Raw genomic sequence first — 23,423 nt, 5'->3', positions numbered from 1 at the left:
TTTGCGCTTTTCTTACGGAGGCGCAGCGTACCGTTTTGCCGCTGCGCCTCCGTAAATTACAGACAAACAGAAACTACGTAAACTGCGTGCGTAGGGTTGTGAATCGGCGTTATTATGCAATTTGCATACTATACGCTGACCACTACGGGAACGCTCCCTAGCGGCCATCGTAAGAATGCAGCCTACGATACAACGGCATAAGGAGCCTTATGCCAGTCATATCTTAGGCTGCAGTCGGCGTATTGAGGTTCCTGAATCAGGAGCATTCGAGACGCCGGCGCAAGTAAGCAATTGCGCTGCGTAACTATGGTTACGCAGACGCAATTGCTACCTGAATCTACCCCAGAATGTACACAGTAGCTGGGTCTGCTGCTGAAGCCACAATCCGAGGGCTCCATCATCCATGTGCACTGGGGTCACAAGTTCCCAACACAGGAAGAGAAACTGACAAGCTCTCTCACTGGTCTCCGTCTTTGCAGAGAGGGGAGGGGGGGGAACTGTCACCACACGCTGTATGAGAGAGAGCTCTCCGAACGCTGCCGCTACCAACTCCAGCTAGTAACTCATCTTCCACATCGCGCTGGGAGAAAATCTCCCAATCAACCCCACCCGCCGACGGTGCTCACCGCCCCCCCCCGTTCTCCCAGGCAGCCCAGCTCCTCGCCAGACCTAATTTTGCACTCGCAAAATGCGAGTGGAAAATTTGAGGGCTGAACATACTGATCAGCATGATCGCAGTTCATTTACAAGTCCGTCTGCTGCGATGGCGGACAGAACTTGTAGTTTTTTCAGTCACATATTCCTGTGAATGAATGATGTGGCTGTGTGGGCGGATACCGATGGGGTGTCCCTTGTACATGGGAACACCGATCGGTCACTGCCCCCTGTCAGTCCCCCCCCCACAGTTAGAATCACTCCCTAGGGAACACATTTAACCCCGTAATCGCCCCCTAGTGTTAACCCCTTCCATGCCAGTCACATTTATACAGTAATCAGTGCATATTTATAGCACTGTTTGCTGTATAAATGTGAATGATCCCAAAATAGTGTCAAAAGTATCTGATCTGTCTGCCGCAATATCGCAGTCCTGACAGAAATTGCAGATAACCGCCATTACTAGTAAAAAAAATAAAAAGTCGTAAATCTAGCCCCTATTTTATAGGCGCTATAACTTTTGCGGAAACCAATCACTATACGCTTATTGTGATTTATTTTACCAAAAAGATGTAGAATACATATCGGCCTAAACCGAGAAGAAAAATCTTTTTTTTTTTTAATTGGGATATTTATTTGAGCAAAAAGTTAAAAATAGTTATTTTTTTCAAAATTGGCAGTAATTTTTTGTTTATAGCGCTAAAAATAAAAACCGCAGAGATGATCAAATACCACCAAAAGAAAGCTCTATTTGTGGGGAAAAAAGGACTTAAATTTTGTTTGGGAGCCACATCACACAACTGCGCAATTGTAATTCAAAGCGTCACAGTGCTGAAAGCTGAAAATTGGCCAGGGCAGGAAGGGGGTGAAAATGCCCGGTATTGAAGTGGTTAAAGTGAGTTCCACCCAAAAGGGAACGTTTTGGGTTCAGCCTGCTCCCTTTTTAATGAAACTGAGCTTTTGGGGAGGAGGGGGAAGCAGGTACCTGATCCCACTTCTGTTCCGGTCGCCTTAGGCTATCGGAAGCGGAGGTTCTCCTTCCCAAAGTCTTCTGGAACCAGTCACAGAGCGCAGCACTGCTCGCCCATGCACAGCGGGCATCTGGCTGTGAAGCCGCAAGCTGTCACAACTGGGTGCCCATAGTGAAGATGCCGGCGCCGCCAAGGGCGGACACGGCTGGGGTGAGTGCACTGCTGGATTGTGCCGACAGGTGATTGGCTGTTTATTAAAAGTCAGCAGCTACAGTTTTTGTAGCTGCTGACTTTTAATAAACACAAAAATGAGTGGAACGCCGCTTTAACTGACATAAATCCATCTCTTGATAGAAAATAGCATTAGAAGTCAGGCTGCACAGTTTGGTGCGTATTGCTGGAGAGTTTTTTTCTTTTTCTTTTCTTAGGATAGTGCATGTGACCAGCACAGAGCCAGTCAGCACCTTCCAGACAGAGGGTCAGGGGAGTTCCCAGCCTCTTTGTGAGTTCTTCATCCTCAGGATCTGCAAAGGCAATCCCCTCTGGTACTTCATCTCAGGCACTACTTTTCCTCCTAGAATCCTTCTTCTGCAAGGCTCCTTGTACCTGGAACCTCATACAGCAGCAGGATGACCCTGTTCAGGAAAGGTTTTATCAGCACACGTTTAGGTTTTGTGCACAGGCACATTCAAAGGCCACAACTTTTCCTTCTTATCTCATATCACAAAGACTTAATGACCCTTATTTATTATGTACCCACAGATATCACCTATGTATAGACTCTTCTTTATTATGTACCCACAGATGCCACCTACCTATACATTTTGCCCTTAATTTTGTGCCCACAGATATCACCTACCTACAGACTTTACTCCTTTATTATGTGCCCACAGATACCACCTACCTATGGACCAGCTCCCCTTTTATGTGCCCACAGATATCACTTTACTATAAATTCTTCTCCTTCATACCTGTAGGCTCTCTTCCTTTATTACATGGCCCCAGTTATCACATATCTATACACTATTCTCCTTTATTACATACCCACAGATACTACCTACCTGTAAATTATTTGCCTTCAGATACTGTACACAAAGTATCTATATTTAAATCTTTTGCAACTTTTGTGCGTTAAAAAAACAAAAGCAAAATTACTTTGCAATGTCTACAATGCCAAAGACTATCATATGAACTTACTTTTTGCTTATTAATTTATTATAGCCTGCACCACTACCCATTTCTTGTTCTATATTACAGACAGCCTTGGCGGCTGACAGTTTGTAGTTTTCAATGAACTAACAAGGCCCTAGTGAGCACTCCAGGTAAGTTATGGAGTCTTCCTGTCATCATGTAACTGCCTGCCCATACAAAACAGCTTAAAAGTGACAGTCTGCAGAAGCCCTGCATTACACCTATGATCTGCTGGTCATGGGTGCAAGGCTTTCCAGGCTCCTACAAAAATAGTAAATGCACATTTTTTTTTTTTTTTTTAACTGTAAAAAAAAAAAAAGTATTTATTTAATTTTTTTTTATAAAAAGGTGAACTTTTTCTTTAAAGCCCTGGCCTTAGAACGAAGTCCCTCAGCGTTGTGCAGTCATCGTTGACAGGGCTTTATCATCACCCATCTTCCTTCCACATTCGCGGGCTCTGGCTATTTGATTGGCCAAGCCAGGATGACTTCACTCCTGCGCAAAAGAGTAACAGTTAACGGCACAGACTGCTGAAGGAACAGCTTAGCATGCCTTTCCTTCAGAACGCATGCGCTGGGGACATCACCGGCTGCTGCTCAGTGGAATATCTCTTAAGCGGTGCGCATTTACGAGATATTCAATTTACCTACAGTTAAGCTTTACTATAAGCTTACCTATCGGTAAAGGGCTGGGATGACTTTTCTACCACTTTAAGCTTTAATATTGCACCCCGAGAGGTAAAGAAAATAAATAAATAATTGGCTTCATCACAAAAAAATAAAAGACTTTTCCAGAAACAAGGCATTCATAATCATTATAGGCAGTTTACATACCAGGCATACATTTCCCAGCGCTTTCCTGTGTCAAAGGGAACACGTAAATGGCGGTATGAGGCCGTTTTCTCTTGTAAAGGCTGAGGGTTATGCGCCTCCAATGTACTTCTGGAATGCAGAAGCCTTGGATTTGGAGAATACTTCATATGCGGGTAAAACGCAGATACAAGGAAGCATCAGCTTTTACAAGATTTTAGCTCGGTATAGCCATTTACTTGCATGACACACTGCATGTAGCACGTGCAGGAATGAACTAGGAAATTATAATACACAGGTCAGTAGGCATGCCCCCCAATACTTACTCAACCTTCTAAAGCCCGATCACATGAACATATAATGTTACTGGTCACAAGGTCTCTGCCAAATGGAGAAGGCGGGAGATTATAGTTAGGCAAAAATTATCTGCCCTTCTCACAGATACCAGAAGGCAAAGGTTTCTGGGTTTTTCTTTTTCTTGCGACGTATCCACTTCAGCAATGGCAAAGAAATTCCGGTTTAGGAACAAGTTTTATCTGGAGACCACGCTGGACCGATTAGAATGGTGACGGGCAGTTATTAGGTGGTTCTGCGGGTGAGTGGTGGTGTTAATCCCCCTTTGGAGAATTGGGCTGCTACGACAAAGGCATTGTTTCAGCACACATTACTTGAAGGAGGAGCGCCCATGTCCAAAATACTGCCACTCCTGATAAGAGAACGGTTATTTTTTTGAAAGTATGAGCGCGCGCACACACACAGATCAAGCTTCTGCATCATACAAGCTGGCATTTGCCACTGCGGAACCTACCCACCTCCGTTAGCGCATACCAACAGCCCTGATAAAGGGGGAGGCAATTTCCCCGAAATGTGTTGGCTCGATCTGTATTCTTTTATACGTTTAATAAAACGATCATATTCTTACATAAAGAGTTGCAATATTCTGGACACTGGGTGGTCCCCCCTCCCTTATTCAACCTTAGTAGTATGTTTTTTAATGCTCTGGGGTTACATTATATTGCATCCGTGTATAGTGAAAAGCATGGTAGTCCAAGAAACAAAAACAATGACAAGTTGGCATTTAAGATAACTATTTTCTCATTTGCAGCTTCAACTACATTCTGAATACATTTTTTTTAAATCACAGATTGCAAGGTGCTTGAGGTTGCTGCTTCCAAACAAAATTGCAGAGAAAGTCAAAAACAACATACATCGTATTCATAAAACTGAAAGAAAGGCCAAAAAAATATCAGTCCATCTCATGGTAACGAGTGCTTCTCCTCCCATGTCCTTGGAAAAGTGCGAGAAATCCCCACCAGCTATTCTTATACACAGAAAATAAAAAGCTATAAGGATCTACATGTCCACTGTGGTCACTCTTCGTCTGAAGAACTCTGGTCAAGAGTGTAAACCATAAACAGAACTTCTGGACGTGCTGGGACGCAGGGATGCCCAGGACGAACAATCTCAAAGCCCAAAAAGCTAAACGTCTTCAGAAGCGGACCTATGAAAAGAACAGAAAGTACAATGAAAAAAATAAAACATGACAAAGACCCCCAACATGACCACTGCACTCTGTTCAATCCAGCTGAGCCTCCGATTGCTAGCCTCAGGATAAACACTGTGCAGAGCAAAGTATGAGAAGTCTAAATGGAGGAAAAGTTATCTACAAGATCACATATAATGGTGTCAAATGTGTCCGACATAATGCCGCAGTCCCAATAAAACAAAACAAAAACAAACATACACCGCAGATCGCCACCATTACTAATTAAAAAAAAAAAAAAAAAAGCTATAAATCTATCCCCCATTTTGTAGATGCTATAACTTTTGCGCAAACCAATCAATATACACTTAGCTATATTATACCTCACGTGTGGTGCGATCACATAAGTGCGGGACTTACGTATGCGTTCACATTTGCATGCAAGCACAGCGGCACTTTAAATTATATCCAATTTTCTTTTTTTTTTTTTTTAACAGTCTAAATTCATTTATTTATGTATTAAAAGTAGAACTACAAGCAAAACTCGCTCAATCATCCATTCCCCCCCCCCCCATTTTGGACAGAGCAAATTTCAGATTTGTGGAGATTTTCCTTCACTTCCTGTCCCATAGCCAAACAGGAAGGGAGGGGATATCTCTTCAAATTAAAGGAATTTTTTGTGTTTTGGGGACCCTGCCAGGTTACAAGAGTGTCCCCCATTGGAAGATTCCCCTGTATTACTTTTCTGGGGACAACCAAAATTGTGGGCAGTTTATTTTACATTCACTTCTAATAATGGTAAACAGGACAGGTACCTGTCTCCACTTTAGGGAGACCTCACCGCAGCGAGATTCCTCTGAAGTTCGCCCCCCTCCACCTTCCTTCATTGCCGGGTCAGTTAGAAAGCACAGCAGGGAACCGGTTGTGAAGCCGATAGGCTTCACTGCCGGTTTCCCTTACCATGAATGGTGGTGGCAGAATGTAGAATTTAGGAGCCAGTTAGTCAATCAAGATGGCCAAAAACCTTGCACCCGGAAGAGGCAAAGAAGATGTTGGCACCTGTGAGAGAGCTTGGGGAGGTAATTGTCTGCAAACTTTAGTTTCACCTTAAGTGTTGAGATTGCAAATAGCAAAATCTGAGTGTGACCCCTGTGTGTCCAGATAAACCTGATGATATTAAAGTACACAAGCGAATTACTTTCAGGAGGTAAGCCATCTAATCCCAAGGGTATTTATAGTCAATTAATTCCTGTAGTTGTACCCAGGTCATGGCATGCCAAGAAACTGTGGGATTAATCTGCTATAAATTACAACAACTTGTGTCTATAGGACTCAGTTAAGACATTTTCTGACCTGGACTTTAAACACAATGGATGAACATACCAGTTGGCCATGAATGACGAACACCATTACATGAGATTCATGCCAGCTTCACCATTGACACTGTACTCCCAAGCATATACATGAAGTTCTTAAGGAAACAAAAGTGTCTGCATATTAAAGCAGACGTTCACAAATTACATGAACCCGTTCTCTTTTGGTCCCTTCCCCCTCCCAATTACAAAACTGGGGGGGGGGGGGGAGATATATACAGTACAGACCAAAAGTTTGGACACACCTTCTCATTCAAAGAGTTTTCTTTATTTTCATGACTATGAAAATTGTAGATTCACACTGAAGGCATCAAAACTATGAATTAACACATGTGGAATTATACAGAACAAAAAAGTGTGAAACAACTGAAAATATATTTAATATTCTAGGTTCTTCAAAGTAGCCACCTTTTGCTTTGATTACTGCTTGGCACACTCTTGGCATTCTCTTGATGAGCTTCAAGAGGTAGTCACCTGGCGCAGCACCCCATCACTCTCCTTCTTGGTCAAATAGCCCTTACACAGCCTGGAGGTGTTTGGGGTCATTGTCCTGTTGAAAAATAAATGATGGTCCAACTAAACGCAAACCGGATGGAATAGGATGCCGCTGCAAGATGCTGTGGTAGCCATGCTGGTTCAGTATGCCTTCAATTTAGAATAAATCCCCAACAGTGTCACCAGCAAAGCACCCCCACACCATCACACCTCCTCCTCCATGTTTCACAGTGGGAACCAGGCATGTAGAGTCCATCCGTTCACCTTTTCTGCGTCGCACAAAGACACGGGGGTTGGAACCAAAGATCTCAAGTTTGGACTCATCAGACCAAAGCACAGATTTCGACTGGTCTAATGTCCATTCCTTGTGTTCTTTAGCCCAAACAAGTCTCTTCTGCTTGTTGCCTTTCTTAAGCAGTGGTTTCCTAGCAGATATTCTACCATGAAGGCCTGATTCACACAGTCTCCTCTTACCAGTTCTAGAGATGTGTCTGCTGCAAAAGGTGGCTACTTTGAAGAACCTAGAATATGAAATATATTTTCAGTTGTTTCACACTTTTTTGTTATGTATAATTCCACATGTGTTAATTCATAGTTTTGATGCTTTCAGTGTGAATCTACAATTTTCATAGTCATGAAAATAAAGAAAACTCTTTGAATGAGAAGGTGTGTCCAAACTTTTGGTCTGTACTGTATGTGTATATATATATATATTTTTTTTTAAAGCGAGACTAAAAACACTATACATTTTTCATGTCACCTGGTTTAACAGAAACCGTCCGATATTTGGCCCGTGTGTACTACAGAACCCAAAGAGGTCTGCCGACTGGCTCTTGATCAGCACTCTCAGCCAATGTTCTGGTGGGGGGGGGAATCCCCGTCAGAACAAAATAGAACAGCAGGCAAGATCACTGTACTGACATTGGAGTGCAAGTACAGAGGCTCTCCCTGAGCTGTCAGCTTTTTTTTTCCGCTCAGCTCACTGGGTTGAACGGAAAAATAAATTGTAGTGTGTACAAGGCTTTATCTGCATACGTGTTACAGCTCAAACTAGCCAGAACATATTCATGGACAAACTGCTTTTTCAAAAGGCGAAGTGAAAATTAAGCATCCATTCTCTTCTCAAAACAGGCAAAAAAAAAAAAAAAAAAGTTAATATTTATATATAAAAAAAACAACACACACACACACACACACACACACACACACACACACACACACACACACGAGAACTCCCCTTTTGAAAAGATTTTAAGCAAACAGCTCAATGAACACAAGAACAATTTCTAAACTTTTGCAAAACTTGAGTTGTATAGAACATTGTTATAGCTCATTGCATGAAGGTAGAGTTAAGAACAGATTCCAAATCTTCAGATTTACTCAAATTAGTGGATGCAAAAATGAATACACCCCACAACAAAAACTACTCCCATTTAGTTTTTTGTATGGACCTCCATGATTTGTAAGGACAGCACCAATCTTCTAGGCATGGAATGAACAAGTTGGCGACATTTTGCAACATCTATCTTTTTCCATTCTTCAAGAACGACCTCTTTTAGAGCCTGAATGCTGGATGGAGAGTGACGCTCGACTTGTCTCTTCAGAATTCCCCATGAGTGTTCGATTATGGGAAACAATCAGCCCAGTTTGGCTTTCTACTTCCTTTGGCAATTTTCTTCATCCCTTATCAGAAGACGCTCCCGTCGAGGTGTTATGTCCAGGCTGTCCACGGAATTTCTCTGCGAGATGGTTGCTGTTCCATCTTTGTAAAATTTTTGTATAACTTGCTACAGTATTCCGACTGATAAGTAAAGCTTTACCTTTCTTGTGTAAATAAATGATTCTCTTTCTCAGGCCTTGTGACGTTTCTCTTCCATGTGGTGCCATTGCTGACGGCATGAAATGGGAGGGGTTTTTGTTACGCAAAGCCCTTTTATAATTAACTGTCTGCTGGACACCTGTTTAACGAATTAGACTCACCTGTAGTTGAATTCTTGTCAATTAGGATTTTGTTGTCTAAAATGTACCTGTACTTCTAAGACTTTCATTGGAGTGTATTCATTTTTGCAACATGGGTTGAATGGATGTTAGAAAAAATAAATAAAAAAATACGGTGTGTGAGCAAATGAGCAAATCTTGGTTGCAATCAATGGCCCACATTCGTAGAAGTATTTGGTAGTATAATGTCCCATAGAAAATGTTGACTCTAAAAAAAAAAACTTAGACACACACACACACACACACACACCTTCAGAGAGCAGCTCTTCCCCTTATACTTACCTCAAATTTGATTCAGCGATGTGCACTAGAGCAGCGGCTCTCTCCACTCATTGAACAGAGGCAGCAGTGAGAACCATTGGCTCCTGCTGCTGCCAGAGCAGACAAGTATAAAACACATTTGCTACATATATACATATATATATATATATATATATATATATATATATATATATATATATATATATATATATATATATATATATATATATATATATATATATATATATATATATATATATATATATATATATATATATATATATATAGTTCCTACAGATTCCTTGCTCAATAAAAGTAGTTAAATAACCAGACAGTATGACTTCTTTCAGAGTTCACTACACATACCTCTGTCTTCCCGACTCTTTCTGAAGCAGATAAAGACGTATCTGACTTTCATCTTTTCTTCTGCATACTCAAGTAGAGCCAGCAACCTGGAGACAGCAGACATTTCACTGATCAGTACTGACCAAGAAAAAGATGTTGCTGAAAGGGCAGCAATGGCATAACTATCAAGTTAGGGGTTAGTGGTTTTACAAATAGAGTTATTTGTTTCAGGGAGATTTGTAAGCATAATAGTTAAAAGTAGTATTCCCCCCCCCCCCCCCCCCTGAATTATACTTACCTAGGTGGATGCTGCATCTGTCCCCCGCCGTCTTTGCACTGAGAGCCAAGTAATCAAAACACTGCCAATGGCTCGGTTCTCATAGCTCCACGAGTAGAGAGCTGCTGACTGTCAATCTGCAGCTCTCCGCTCTGTGTCCCCCCCCTCACTGGAGTGCCAAGCTGTGGAGGGATGGGGAGCGGCCATCTCAGCGGCACGCAGAGACCGGTGTCAGTCAAGGCACCTGGCGGATCCAGGCCTTTGTCGTGATGATGCTGTGCCTGGACCGATTCCTGTGACGTCAGCAGAGAAAACGGGTCACAGGAGTTTAAAACTAATTGCAGAAGAAGCCCAGCCAAAACGAGCTCAGGCTGGACTTCTCCTTTAAATTTAGATAGAACATTGGATGTATATTTGGTCTGCATAATCCAAAAAATTAAGATATCCACATAGGAAACCCATCAATATGATTGGTAAATAGAGTTTTGTTTTGCCTGTGTCAATGGGCTCTGTCTCTGTGTTATTAGCATCAGTTTGAGAAGCTTCGGAGATCATTCAACATTAAACAGATTGGTAGGGGGTCTACTTTAAGTAGTTCTGCATTTCCATAGACATGTATAGTAATGCAAAGCCTGTCTGAAGAAAACAGGCCATTACATCTTAAAAATCTTATCAGGGAGTGTGAATATCTTAAAACATTTGTTTACATTTTAAAGCCAATGTTTTAATTTTTAACTAGATTTGTACATGGGGCAGCCATATAAACTCATCACATATGCAGTTTGTTTCCTGTACAAGTCTATGGGTCAGGCTAGAATGGATTTTACATATATGTTAGACCACTAGAGGGCGCAAATATGTGACAGCGTTCAAATAGAATATACATATATCATGTCACGAATATACACTTATCAGCAATAACATTATGACCACCGAACATAACCCATGGACTCCACTAGATTTCTGAAGGTATGCTGTGCCGGCACCAAGCTATCCGACATGAAATATTGAAAGCAGCACATCATTCTATAGTGTGTACTTGCCTCTCTCCAAAAGCACCAAGTATCATTTCTCTATGCTGCCTCGTTCCTCTCAAAGCGAGTCACTTCTGGCAGCTTTTTGACACAAGAGTTAAAAAGGTGACAGGAGGGAGCTGCAGCACTCAGCCTGCGACTCATTCACAGCTGTGCTTGTTCTTAATTTGTGTGAGAGAGGGATTCCACTTCCCTCCAATCAGAAGCTCAGAGCGGTTAGCTCCAAGACATCAGATCTCCGCACACCCCCCCCCCCCTTAGATCAAAGAAGAAATCTTTTACTCTGTTTTGAGAACTATGTACAGAAGAGTGCTGCAGATACACAGCTACAACTTATATAGGAGGATTGGCTTCACCTCTATCACCTAATGCTGGTCACGTCACTGGGTAGATGTACAGGTCCTTTAAGTCCTGTAAATTGCAAGGTAAAGTCTCCATGAATTGGACTGGTTTTTCCAGCACATCCCACAGATGATTGATTGGACTGAGATCTGGAAAATTTGAAGGCCATGACAACATTTCAAACTCAATGTTCATCTAGATCAGGGATCTTCAAACTACGGCCCGCCAGTTGTTCAGGAACTACAATTCCCATCATGCCTAGTCAGGTCTGTGAATATCAGAGGTTTACAATGCTTCATGGGATGTATAGTTCCGCAACAGCTGGAGGGCCATAGTTTGAGGATCCCTGATCTAGATTCTAGAGTCTTCTCTAGACAAACCACCTTCCATTGCTTTTTGGTCCAGTTCTGATGCCCATTGTAGGAATCCATTGGCAAGTCTTCACTCCCCACACTCATCAGCGAGCCTTGGCCGCCCATGACCTTGCGTCTGTTTTCCTTCCTTGGACCACTTTTCGTCAGTGCTGACCACTGCAAACCAGGAACATCCCACACAAGCTGCAGGAGTTGCTCCGACAGTCATCTAGCCATTAACACGTATCCCTTGTCAAAGTCCCTGAAATCCTTACGCTTAGCCATTTTTTTTTTTGCTTTAGGGCCGGTTCACACTGCTGCATGGCACGAGATTCACACCGCACCGCAGTGCAAATCACATGCAATGTCTGTGCAATACAAATTCAACCATACAGAGATAGTATGGATGAATTTGCATCGCATTCGGACGAAACTCGCACAGGACCCATTTTTTTGTTCGCAGCAGAATCGGATCACATTGGTGTTCACACTCGTTCAATCCGATTCCTGTCCGAAATTGCATATCGCACACCGATTTGGGGGTGACATGCGATGCGGGAAACCACAGTGGATTTGCAGGGTTCCCGCATCACATCAGTGTGAACTGAGCCTTAAACACAGGGACAACATGGTCACTTGCTGTCTAATCTATGTCACCCACTTTCAGATGCCATTGTACTGTGATAAATGTAATTCCCTTTACCTGTAACAGTGATCATAACGTAATTGGCTGATCGGTGTATATTTCTTTCCAGGTATGAAATTCATTAATTTGAAAGGTGTGGTCAACATAAATGCACTGTTTTATTTAGTGTATTAATACATAACATACTGATGAAATCCTGAATGTAAATATATTTACAGGAGCAGCTTATGAACAGAATAGGGGAAACCCGCTTCGGAATGTTGTGACCTAGTCTCTCCATTACATCTAGCTGACAGACAGAGCAGCCTACGTACCCCATAGTAAGGGAAACTTCTATTGCTTAAAAGCAGTTAAAGTGGAACTTCACTCAAATCAACAGGAACTACTTTTAATCCTTATGCTGCTAGCATTAGTACATAGATGGAAAAGCATATCACATGGATTGAAGAAGCGTAAAAAAAATAAAAATAAAAAAGAAGTAGTTACTTCCTGGCCTAGGCAAATGGTGTCATACATCCCAGGAGTCTTCAGGAGCAGAGCAGGGGTTTTCACAGCTAAGCACACCTTCCTGCCTGTATACTTAGGACAAGGACAGATGGATTCCAGGAAGTAAATGTTACACAAATCATCAGTCCTTACTCAAGATGGCCAAGGCCAGAAATGCAAGGAGGCGATTTCTTAGCAAAATAAAGTATGGAGACATGGACGGATAGGTGATTATGCCTTGAATATTAATAAAAAGGTGCCTTTGGTTTGTGGTGCTCAGATGCAGTGTAAATTCCACTTTAAACAAACTTTTTTTTACCTGCTCAGACCTGTAGGAGGTTCAGCTAAACACACAGGAATAAAAAGCCAAAATGCCTGCATATGTGGTTAACAGTTAAAATTATTTGTTTCTAAGTGTTACTCAACAGAGTTGCTGTGTTTCTAATATGCGTTATGTTAGGAGACCATTTTTAAAATAAGGTTAGATGGAATAGTCCATTCACTTTCTCTTATTAGGATATGTAAATGAGAACAAATGTACTCTGACAGACTTCAACATGTTACAGTGGCACAGATACAGTCACGTGCCGCCGTTTTATGGAACATTGTAGAATTAAAAAGGAATTAAGTAAATCCCACTTTTGCAGTCAAATTTGAGAATATCTTACAGTTTGTGTTCTCATTCACACAGCATACCGAAAAACTATTTTACTAAATGTACACATTTTTCATGGTCCCACTGTATGTAGGAACATAGCAACCATCCATTACTCACTCCCGAGATGGACTAGGGACTAAGGAATTATGAACTATGGCATTTGTAATGTGCGTGGAGCAGAGTGCGCATGACTGCAATCATCGTGCACTGCTTGTTAAAAAAAAAAAAAAAAAAAAAAAAAACACAGGGAAAAAAAAAAAAAAAGGAGGAGAGGTTTGGGAGTTCCAAGCAGATCTTATAAAAGGAGGCAAGCACACTAAAACAACATTTCATGAAAAAAGATTATAGGGACATTAAATATTGGATGCGGATGGATTATTTTTTGGAGAATAAGGATATTGTTTAGAGTTTGATTAACTCTGATAGGAAAATGTTCAAATCTAAGTTACTACTGATAATGTGATCTGCCAGCACAGCACAGACAGGAGTAATATTGGTAAAAATCTACTCCCCAGCACCCTCTGCATAGCAGAAGAAAATTTCAGATTTTGGAGCTTTCCTGAAAAGAGCAAGTAAAAAAAATAAGCAACATGATGTCAAGTTATGCTGTGTGAATGAGAACATTTAACAGATATAAAGTAGGAGTTATCCAAACTTGGCTGCCAAAGCGGAACTATGCTTTAAGGCTTATACTCTTGGTGCTTCTGTTGCATCTCCATAATGCAGATAATAAAAAAGGCGTTCAGAGTTGTAGAAGTGTAAACTCATTGCTTACCCCTCTTTGCTTCCATCAGCTAGAATGCCCTCAGGAATTTCCACAAAGAGGCTCTGGTCTGACAGCATAGTCTTCCATGAAGATTCTTTCACGTCGGTGATCTTATAATCAAAATGGATAAGGTGGGGCTTCCCATCATTCCCCGGGAGATCCTGAGAAACTGTAAGCTTCTCATCCTGCAACCAAAGTTAAAAAATAAATAAAAAAGAACCGAGGTTATACAATATAAATCAGATGATCATAAAAAGTTAAAATCATAATTAATGAATTAAACAACAACTTCTTACTGATCAACAAGTCATTACTAAAATCACAGTCAGCAGGTCAATAACTCAGCCATCCTGTAGAAGGCGCTCATGTTACTTACAATAGTTATTTAGCAAACAAGATGATGCAAGTACACTGTAATTAACTGAACAGCACATATGAAGATGAACAAAGATGTAAACCTGAAAACAAACCTAGACATCAAGCTCCATCACACTTCATATACATCAACCTTCAGGCATGACCGATACTTGGTGACATGAATAACCTATTGGCAACAACCTGCAGCTTAGCCACATTATGGGGAAAAAATTAATAGCCATCTATACATCGATTCAGCCATCGAGAAAATCAATGCAACAGTTTTGAACATACCTTGCAACTTCTCAAGCTCTGACTGTTACCTTGTTTATCCCGATACCGGAAATAAATAATTCTTAAAGTGGAAGTAAACTCCCATCTGACATTACCTGTAGGTACAGTAAATATCTCCTAAACTTGCACCGTTAGAAGATATTTACTGTACATGCAGCCAGTGACATCACCGACACAAGGGATCTGAAGGAACGGCAATCCGGGTTGTTCCTTCAGAGTCCCGTGTCATAAAACTGAGGCTTTGGTTCCATGCATAGAAGACTAGTGAGAAATCCTTTGGTTGCATCAACATGCCATCTGTGCTTAACCACTTCCATACCAGGCACTTGCGCACCTTCCCGCCCAAGCCAATTTTGAGCTTTCAGCACTGTTGCACTTTGAATGACAATTGCGCAGTCATGCGACGTGGCTCCCAACTAAAATTGGCGTCCTTTTTTCCCACAAATAGAGCTTTCTTTTGGTGGTATTTGATCACCTCTGCGATTTTTTTTTTTGCGCAACAACTAAAAAAAGACTGAAAATTTTGAAGAAAAAAAAATACGTTTTTATATTTTTTTGTAAATAAGTAAGTTTTCTCTTTCAATTACGGGCACTGATGGACATCGAAGAGGTATTACTGACTGGCACAGATGAGGTATTACTGACTGGCACAGATGAGGTATTACTGACTGGCACAGATGAGGTATTACTGACTGGCACAGATGAGGTATTACTGACTGGCACAGATGAGGTATTACTGACTGGCACAGATGAGGTATTACTGACTGGCACAGATGAGGTATTACTGACTGGCACAGATGAGGTATTACTGACTGGCACAGATGAGGTATTACTGACTGGCACAGATGAGGTATTACTGACTGGCACAGATGAGGTATTACTGACTGGCACAGATGAGGTATTACTGACTGGCACAGATGAGGTATTACTGACTGGCACAGATGAGGTATTACTGACTGGCACAGATGAGGTATTACTGACGGGCACAGATGAGGTATTACTGACGGGCACAGATGAGGTATTACTGACGGGCACTCATGGGCGGCACAGATGGGCACTCATGGGCGGCACAGATGGGCACTCATGGGCGGCACAGATGGGCACTCATGGGCGGCACAGATGGGCACTCATGGGCGGCACAGATGGGCACTCATGGGCGGCACAGATGGGCACTCATGGGCGGCACAGATGGGCACTCATGGGCGGCACAGATGGGCACTCATGGGCGGCACAGATGGGCACTCATGGGCGGCACAGATGGGCACTCATGGGCGGCACAGATGGGCACTCATGGGCGGCACAGATGGGCACTGTGGGGTGGCACCGATCTACCCATGTTGCCAGTCAGTGCCCATTTGTGGGCACTGATTGGCATCTTTTGTTTAAAGACTTTTTTTTTTTAAAGACTTATTTTTGTGCATGCTATTTTTTTTCACCGATCGCTACGGGCGCGCGCGGCATGAAATCCTGCAGGACGTCTATGGACGTCCTGTCAGGATTTCAGAACCACTTCCCGGACGTAAATCGGCCATAGGCCGGGCGGGAAGTGGTTAACCACTTAACACCCGGACCTTTAGGCAGCTAAAGGACCCGGGCAGTTTTTGCGATTCAGCACTGCGTCGCTTTAACTGACAATTGCACGTGGCTCCCAAACAAAATTGACGTCCTTTTTTCCCCACAAATAGAGCTTTCTTTTGGTGGTATTTGATCACCTCTGCGATTTTTATTTTTTGCGCTATAAACAAAAAGAACGTAAATTTTGAAAAAAATTAGGGCTGTTACTGATTAAAATTTTCGATTAATCGTTTTTTTTTTTTTAATCGATTAATTATAGGGCACATACAGATCCAACTACTTTTATCTGATCTCCTTGCATTGCAACTCTGCATTAATCAGTGATAAATGTGGTATACACTATATACAATCACCCAACACTAGTTAGTTTCCACAATCCATGACTTAACTTCACAGTTCACACATATACGTTTTAAATTCAAACTGTAGCACTGACGTAAGTAATTTTTTCTTATTAAACTAAGAAAAACGTAGAAAGTTAGTTTAACTTTAATTATAAAACGTATCAGTATATTGACTGTCAGTCACTTTATTTTACATTTTCTGGAAGCAGACATGATCGCATTTTATTGACAATATACCCTGAAGAACTGAACAGTCTTTCGCACAGAACAGATATTGCCGATAAGAAAGAGAGGTGTACCATAGCGTGACTCCGTTTCACAAAAGATTTCTTTATATAAAAATGAGATATACTCACAAACAGTGTGAGTCCCTAATTATAAACTGTTCCTAGAAATCTCTGTATGATCCGTGCAGGAAAATCATTCAATACATGTTCTATCCCTTCCCCACTACATAAACAGAAAGGTTTGGGTTACAATGTGGCACATAAATCTGTGTACATGTTACCACCCTGCAGAGACCCTGTAAACAGCTAGAAATAGACCCTCATAGCAAAGAGAAAAGAGCGAGGATTGAACACAACGGATCCTCCCAAATCATTTACAGCTCTGCTGCACAGCAATTTGTCTTTTTAATTAAATAAGCACCTCAATGGAATAGGCTGTTCATGTTCACCAGTGCAGCATCTATAACCTCAGTCCCTGCGAGGGCCCCTCACACATCCCTTCCTGGAAAATGTGCTCCCCATTTAGCTCGCTCATGAGATGCCAATGTGTCAGATTGCATTGTGTTGAGACATGCTGATGCCTGCTCAAATTTTACATTCAGCAAGTTACCCTTAGAAGAGAACAGAACTTAAAGCGGTAGTTCCCTCAAAAAAATTGTTACCCTTAGATCAGTGTTCCCCAACCCCCGTTCCGCGGCCCACTACCGGGCCGCAGCCCTTCTGCAGCCGGGCCGTGAGTGTGAGCAGGCGGCATGAGACTTTTCTTCCTCCTGCCATCGCTCTGTAATCCTCACAGAGCCGACAGCGGGAGGCGGAACAATTCTGGGTGGAGGGCGGAGCTGCCCAAGGTTATCAAACAGGCGATTGGCTGCTAGGACTGTCCTTCATCCTAGCAGCCAATCACCTGTTTGTTACCTCGGCCCTCCATCCAGAACTGTCCTGCCTCCCTCCCTGCAACACCTCTCCTCAGTCTCCTGTCCCTATCCAGACATGCTGTGCACAGTCCTCTCCACTGCCCACATCGGCACCGCCTCCTTGGGCACAAGCAGGGACTAGTGTGACTGAGATCTCTCGACGGCATGGAGAGGGTGTGACAGCAGCAGGGACATGGTCGTCTGGTGTCTGTTCTGTGTACCTGCTGGATCGGATCAACGGCTGCCGACCGGAGTTCCCGACTCCTCCTCCTCCTCCCACCCATGGCCCGACTCACTGAGAGACCATACACCAGAGGGTGTGGAAGGTAAAGAGATAAGTCACACAGATGGACACTGATGAAGGTGACAAGTGAAGTTACTGAGGGGAAGGTTATACAGGGGAACATGGGTGGCAAGTGACATGGCTGCAGGTGACAGGCTGTGGTGGCAAGTGACATGGTGGCAAGTGACATGGTGGCAAGTGACATGGCGGCAGGGGCAGGCTGTGGGTGGCAAGTGACATAGCTGCAGGTGACAGGCTGTAGGTGGCAAGTGACAGGCTGTAGGTGGCAAGTGATATGGCTGCAGGTGGCAAGTGACATGGCTGCAGGCCTTGAGTGTGGGGGGGGGGGGGACTGAGGACTGTAATGTGGGGGGGGCCTGAAGTTAAATTGGGGTGACCAAGAACTGTCATGTGAGGGGGGCTGAGTATATTAAAGTGGAGGTTGGGAATGTAATGTGGGGGGTAGGCTGCCACTGATTCTGCATTATGGTGGGTTTAACTATTTAATTTATTACTACAATGTAATAGAAATAATGCGCTGACAAATTGTCCGCGAAAAATCGCTTACCCCCCCGCATGCCATCCCCAACCTCTCCCCAACCGGGCCTTGGCAAAATTTCTTCCACGCAGCCGGTCCCCGGTGCCAAAAAGGTTGGGGACCACTGCCTTAGATGGATGCTCATTTAGTCTAGGGGAATCGGCTAGTTGTTTTAAAATCGAAGCTGTACTTACCGTTGTAGAGAGCGATCTTCTCCGCCGCTTCCGGGTATGGGCTGCGGGACTGGGCGTTCCTTCTTGATTGACAGGCTTCCGACGGTTGCATCTATCGCGTCACGATTTTCCGAAAGTAGCCGAGCGTAGGTGCGCAGGCGCCGTATAGAGCCGCGCCGACGTTCGGCTTCTTTCGGCTACCCGTGACGAGATAGATTAGATAGATAATGCGACCGTCGGAAGCCTGTCAATCAAAATAGGAACGCCCAGTCCCGAAGACCATAGCCGGAAGCGGCGGAGAAGATCGCTCTCTACAACGGTAAGTACAGCTTCGATTTTAAAACAACTAGCCGATTCCCGGGCCTAGACAAAATGAGCATCCATCTAAGGGTAACATTTTTTTTGAGGGGGAACTACCGCTTTAAAGCAGTATTAAATCCAAAACCAAAAATGTATTATAGCTTATCAATCAGATGCGGTGGCTGCATTGGTTTTCTTTTCTTTGGCTTTTTTCCTTTGTTTTCACCTGGTGATCTGATCTGGTCAGTAACACACCTCCTGTCTTATTGAGACACAACGTGGGATGAAAGATCACAGCAGACTGCAGCAATGTTAGCCAAGGGGGGGGGGGGGTATTGGATACATTGATAAATTGTTTTCCTTTGGGAGAAAGGTGTTGTATGAATAAATAAAAGTGCATCATTTTAATCTCTGTCCTCTGCCCTCCCTCACAGTAGTGTGCTCTGCCCCCACCAGCAGTGCCCTCTGCCCCCCCCCCTCACAGTAGTGTGCCCTCTGCACCCACCAGCAGTGCCCTCTGCCCCCCCTCACAGGAGTGTGCCCTCTGCACCCACCAGCAGTGCCCTCTGCCCCCCCCCTCACAGTAGTGTGCCCTCTGCACCCACCAGCAGTGCCCTCTGCCCCCCCCTCACAGTAGTGTGCCCTCTGCCCCCCCTCACAGTAGTGCGCCCTCTGCTGTCAATCACATCCAATGACGCGGCGCCGAGTGATACAGTCAACGGCTACATCGGCTATATCACGGGAGCGAGCCTGCAAGAGCTAACCCCCATGGGACAGAGCTCGCATGAAGGTGGATAGTTCTTGTGGGGAGGAGCCGAGACAGCCGCCGAAGCACCCCAGAAGACCAGGTTCGGGGCCACTCTGTGCAAAACGAGCTGCACAGTGGAGGCAAGTATAACACATTTGTTATTTATTTTTTATTACTTTTACAACCCCTTTAAAGGTTAAACCTCTTTTCTTCTAATTTTAATGAGTGGCCACGCGACTTGTTAAACTCCCTTCCGTGAAAAAGTTTTATGCCTATTGTGGGGTCACCAGTACAGCATTTGTAAATTTAAATCATATCCCCTCTCAAGCGTCTTCTCCAGAGAGAATAAGTTCAGTGCTCGCAACCTTTCTCCATAACCAATATCCTCCAGACCCTTTATTAGCTTTGTTGCCCTTCTCTGTACTTTCTCCATTTCCATTACATCCTTCCTGAGGACTGGTGCCCAGAACTGGACAGCATACTCCAGGTGCGGCCAGACCAGAGTCTTGTAGAGCGGAAGAATTATTGTTTTATCTGAATGCTGATGATGATCCCTTAACCATTTTTTGAAGGCCGTCTCTTTTGCTTTTATATGCATTTTTACATGGAGTAAAGCCATCTGGGACTTTTGCATGCCCTTTTAAAAATTTGGCTAATGCCCTCACTTAATATGCTCTTTAAGCAAACCCATCTCTCCTCCGTGTTCCTTGTTCCTAAGATTTTATCCCAATTTATGCCTTCTAGCAAGGTTCGTAGTTTAGGGAAGTTGGCTCTTTTGAAATTCAGTGTCTTTGTATATGCCTTATGTTTCCTATTTGTGCGATTTATACCAAAGCCAATTGACCTGTGATCGCCGATTCCCAAATTGCCCCGTATTTCCACATCTGTGATCAGGTCTGTATTGTTGGTAATCAGTAAATCTAGTAATGCTTTATTTCTAGTTGGCGAGTCTACTATCTGACCCATAAAATAGTTTTGCCATCTGTATTCCATTGAGGAGCTTTACATTCACTTTCTGCCCCATAGCCAAAAAACAAAGTGAAAGAAATCCCTGCAAAATTAAGGGAGTGCCTCGGGGCCCCCCAGGTCATCAGAACTAGAGTCCCCATTGAAAGATTTTTCCTCCATTACTTTTCTTGGGACAACCCAAAATGTGGGATTTTGTTTTACTATTAAACAAGACAAACTGGGAGGGCAAATCTCCCCAAGGCCCCTTTCTCACCGATTGAGTCCGCCTGTCAGTTTTTCAGGTGGACCCCATCGAATCAACTATTGCCCTCTATGGAGGGGCAGATGTCAACAGACATGTGCCAGTTCACACCCGCCGACATCTGATCCTATCCGCTATAAACAGATGTATGGGTGATCCGCCCCCCCCCATATCTGTCTGGCGGATCAGATGACAGTCAGATGGAAAAAAACACTCAGTCCGTTTCTATCCGCCAGCCCATAGAGGACAGCGGGCTGTGTCCGTGTCCAATCTGCATTAGCAGAGCAGACAAGGTCCTGTCATCCATCTGCTCAGTGGGTATCCCCTGCTGAGCGGGCGGATCTGCTGGCGAACTCTGCCAGTGTGAGGGGCCTAACAGGAGCACCGACAGCAATAAAAAGCTAACAGGCATAGCTAATAGTTATACTTTAAAGTGGTGCATGCATCCACACATGAGCGGGGGTAGGATAAATTTTTTATAACCACATAGGTTTTTAATTCGTGCTAGTATAGGTGAACAACCAAAAACAGACCTATGTTTGTCAGATTATTAATAAAAGACAAAGCTTTTGTGATGAAAAACAATTTGTGTTGCCAGACACAAGAACTGCTGGTGGTGATGGTGTGTTACCTTTGTGATTAAGTGCAGTTGCTCAACAGTCCCTGGTGGACTTTTGCCAACCCAATGGGAATACCCTGTTTATTCAAGCATCACAGCGGCAGAGCACATTGATGACCGTGTGCCATTCCTTAAGTGCCCTTGATGAATTTTTTCAGTGTAAAAAATAAAATATATATATATATATAAACTCAACGTGTGTTTGTGTGTATGTATGTATGTTCCAGCATCACGTCCAAACGGCTAAAGATATTAACATGAAACTTGGCACACATGTTACTTATATGTCAGCAACAAACATAGGATAGGTGGTTTAACCCTTACCCACCCCCATTTGCCATGGTCGGGGTTTTCCTTTAAAGTCCCATTCAACTCTATGGGAAATACATGTTACTTCATAACTTCCAAACGGCTGTAGATATTTTGATAACACTTGGTCACATGTTACTTATATGTCCACTTAAACTATAGGATAGTTAATTTATCCCTTAACTACCCCCATTTGTGAGGGTCGGGGTTTTTGTTTAAAGTCCCATGCAAATCAATGGGAAATGTATGTTCCCACATAACTTCTGTACGCCTGGAGATATTTCAATAATACCTGGTACACATATTACTTATATGCCAAATAGAAATATATGACAGTTAAAATAACCCTTACCTACACCCTTATATAAAAGATGGGTATATTTATATTACTATGATTTTCCTCCCCAAAAGGTTAAGATAGGAAGACCGGGCAACGCCGGGTATTCAGCTAATTTATTTATTTATATATATATATATATATATATATATATATATATATATATATATATATATATATATATATATATATATATATATATATATATATACACACACACATACATACACACATATATACACATACATATACATACATACATACATACATATATATATATATATATATATATAAATATATAATAATTTTTTATTTATTAGGGGTTGCATCGCGATTCGGGGGTCCCCGATGCATGTGACCCCAATAATCGATTTCGGGTGACATCATGCCAACTTGCCCCGCCTCTCCCGGAAGAGCGCTCCGAGCGTGTTTATTAAAATACCCGTTTTGCAATACATGCCGCTATAATCCATTAAGTAGCCACTGCTGCATGGGCTTTTAAAAATATACTGCGTTTCATACCTATATTTCTGTCTGTATACTCTGTCTGTATATTCCTCTCATGTGACTGTTCGCTCTGGCCTGCCTCTCACCTACGTCTCTCCTGACGTCAGCCCCGCCCGCCTCTCTTCTCATCTGATAGCTACAGTACAGTCGGTGGGGGGCCAGAGAACTCCCACCGACGTCGGGAAAGAGGGCGAGAGGCGGCACGGACCGGACAGAGTCACATGTGCGGAATAGAGAGAGAATACACAGACAGAAATGCAGGTATGAGAAGCTGTATACACGTGCTCTGTGTTGACATTTTCCTGGGCTCCTAAGTTTGCACATTCCATTGTGTTAACTCCTAGTGTGCAGGAATGTGCAAACTTGGGAGCCCAGAGAAATTTCAACACAGACAGTACAGGGAACTTGCTGTGTATTCTAATCCATCCTGACCTCCCAGCAGCCACATGCATATATTCATGTACCCTGTAGTGCACCGGATTAGTGCACTTTTTATAGCGGAGTTCCACCATTTTTTAGTTTAGTAAAAGTCAGCAGCTACAAAAA

At 43.0% G+C, this 23,423-nt stretch overlaps 1 protein-coding gene across 1 annotated transcript in view; it reads right to left on the bottom strand.

Moving 5' to 3' along the window:
* Positions 1-4,696: 4,696 nt before the first annotated feature.
* The window catches only part of OAZ2 (ornithine decarboxylase antizyme 2), a 50,840-nt gene continuing 32,113 nt past the window's right edge, over positions 4,697-23,423 (bottom strand). Inside the window, 3 exon segments of the mRNA XM_040342895.1 lie at positions 4,697-5,126; positions 9,602-9,687; positions 14,152-14,327. Of these exon segments, the coding sequence (XP_040198829.1) occupies positions 4,996-5,126; positions 9,602-9,687; positions 14,152-14,327 (393 nt within the window). The 3' untranslated portion in view covers positions 4,697-4,995.

Source organism: Rana temporaria, chromosome 3 (genome assembly GCF_905171775.1).
Source record: "Rana temporaria chromosome 3, aRanTem1.1, whole genome shotgun sequence".
Lineage (NCBI taxonomy): Eukaryota > Metazoa > Chordata > Amphibia > Anura > Ranidae > Rana > Rana temporaria.
The sequence above is the reverse complement of the archived record's forward strand: the minus strand, read 5'-3'. Positions and strand labels throughout refer to the sequence as shown.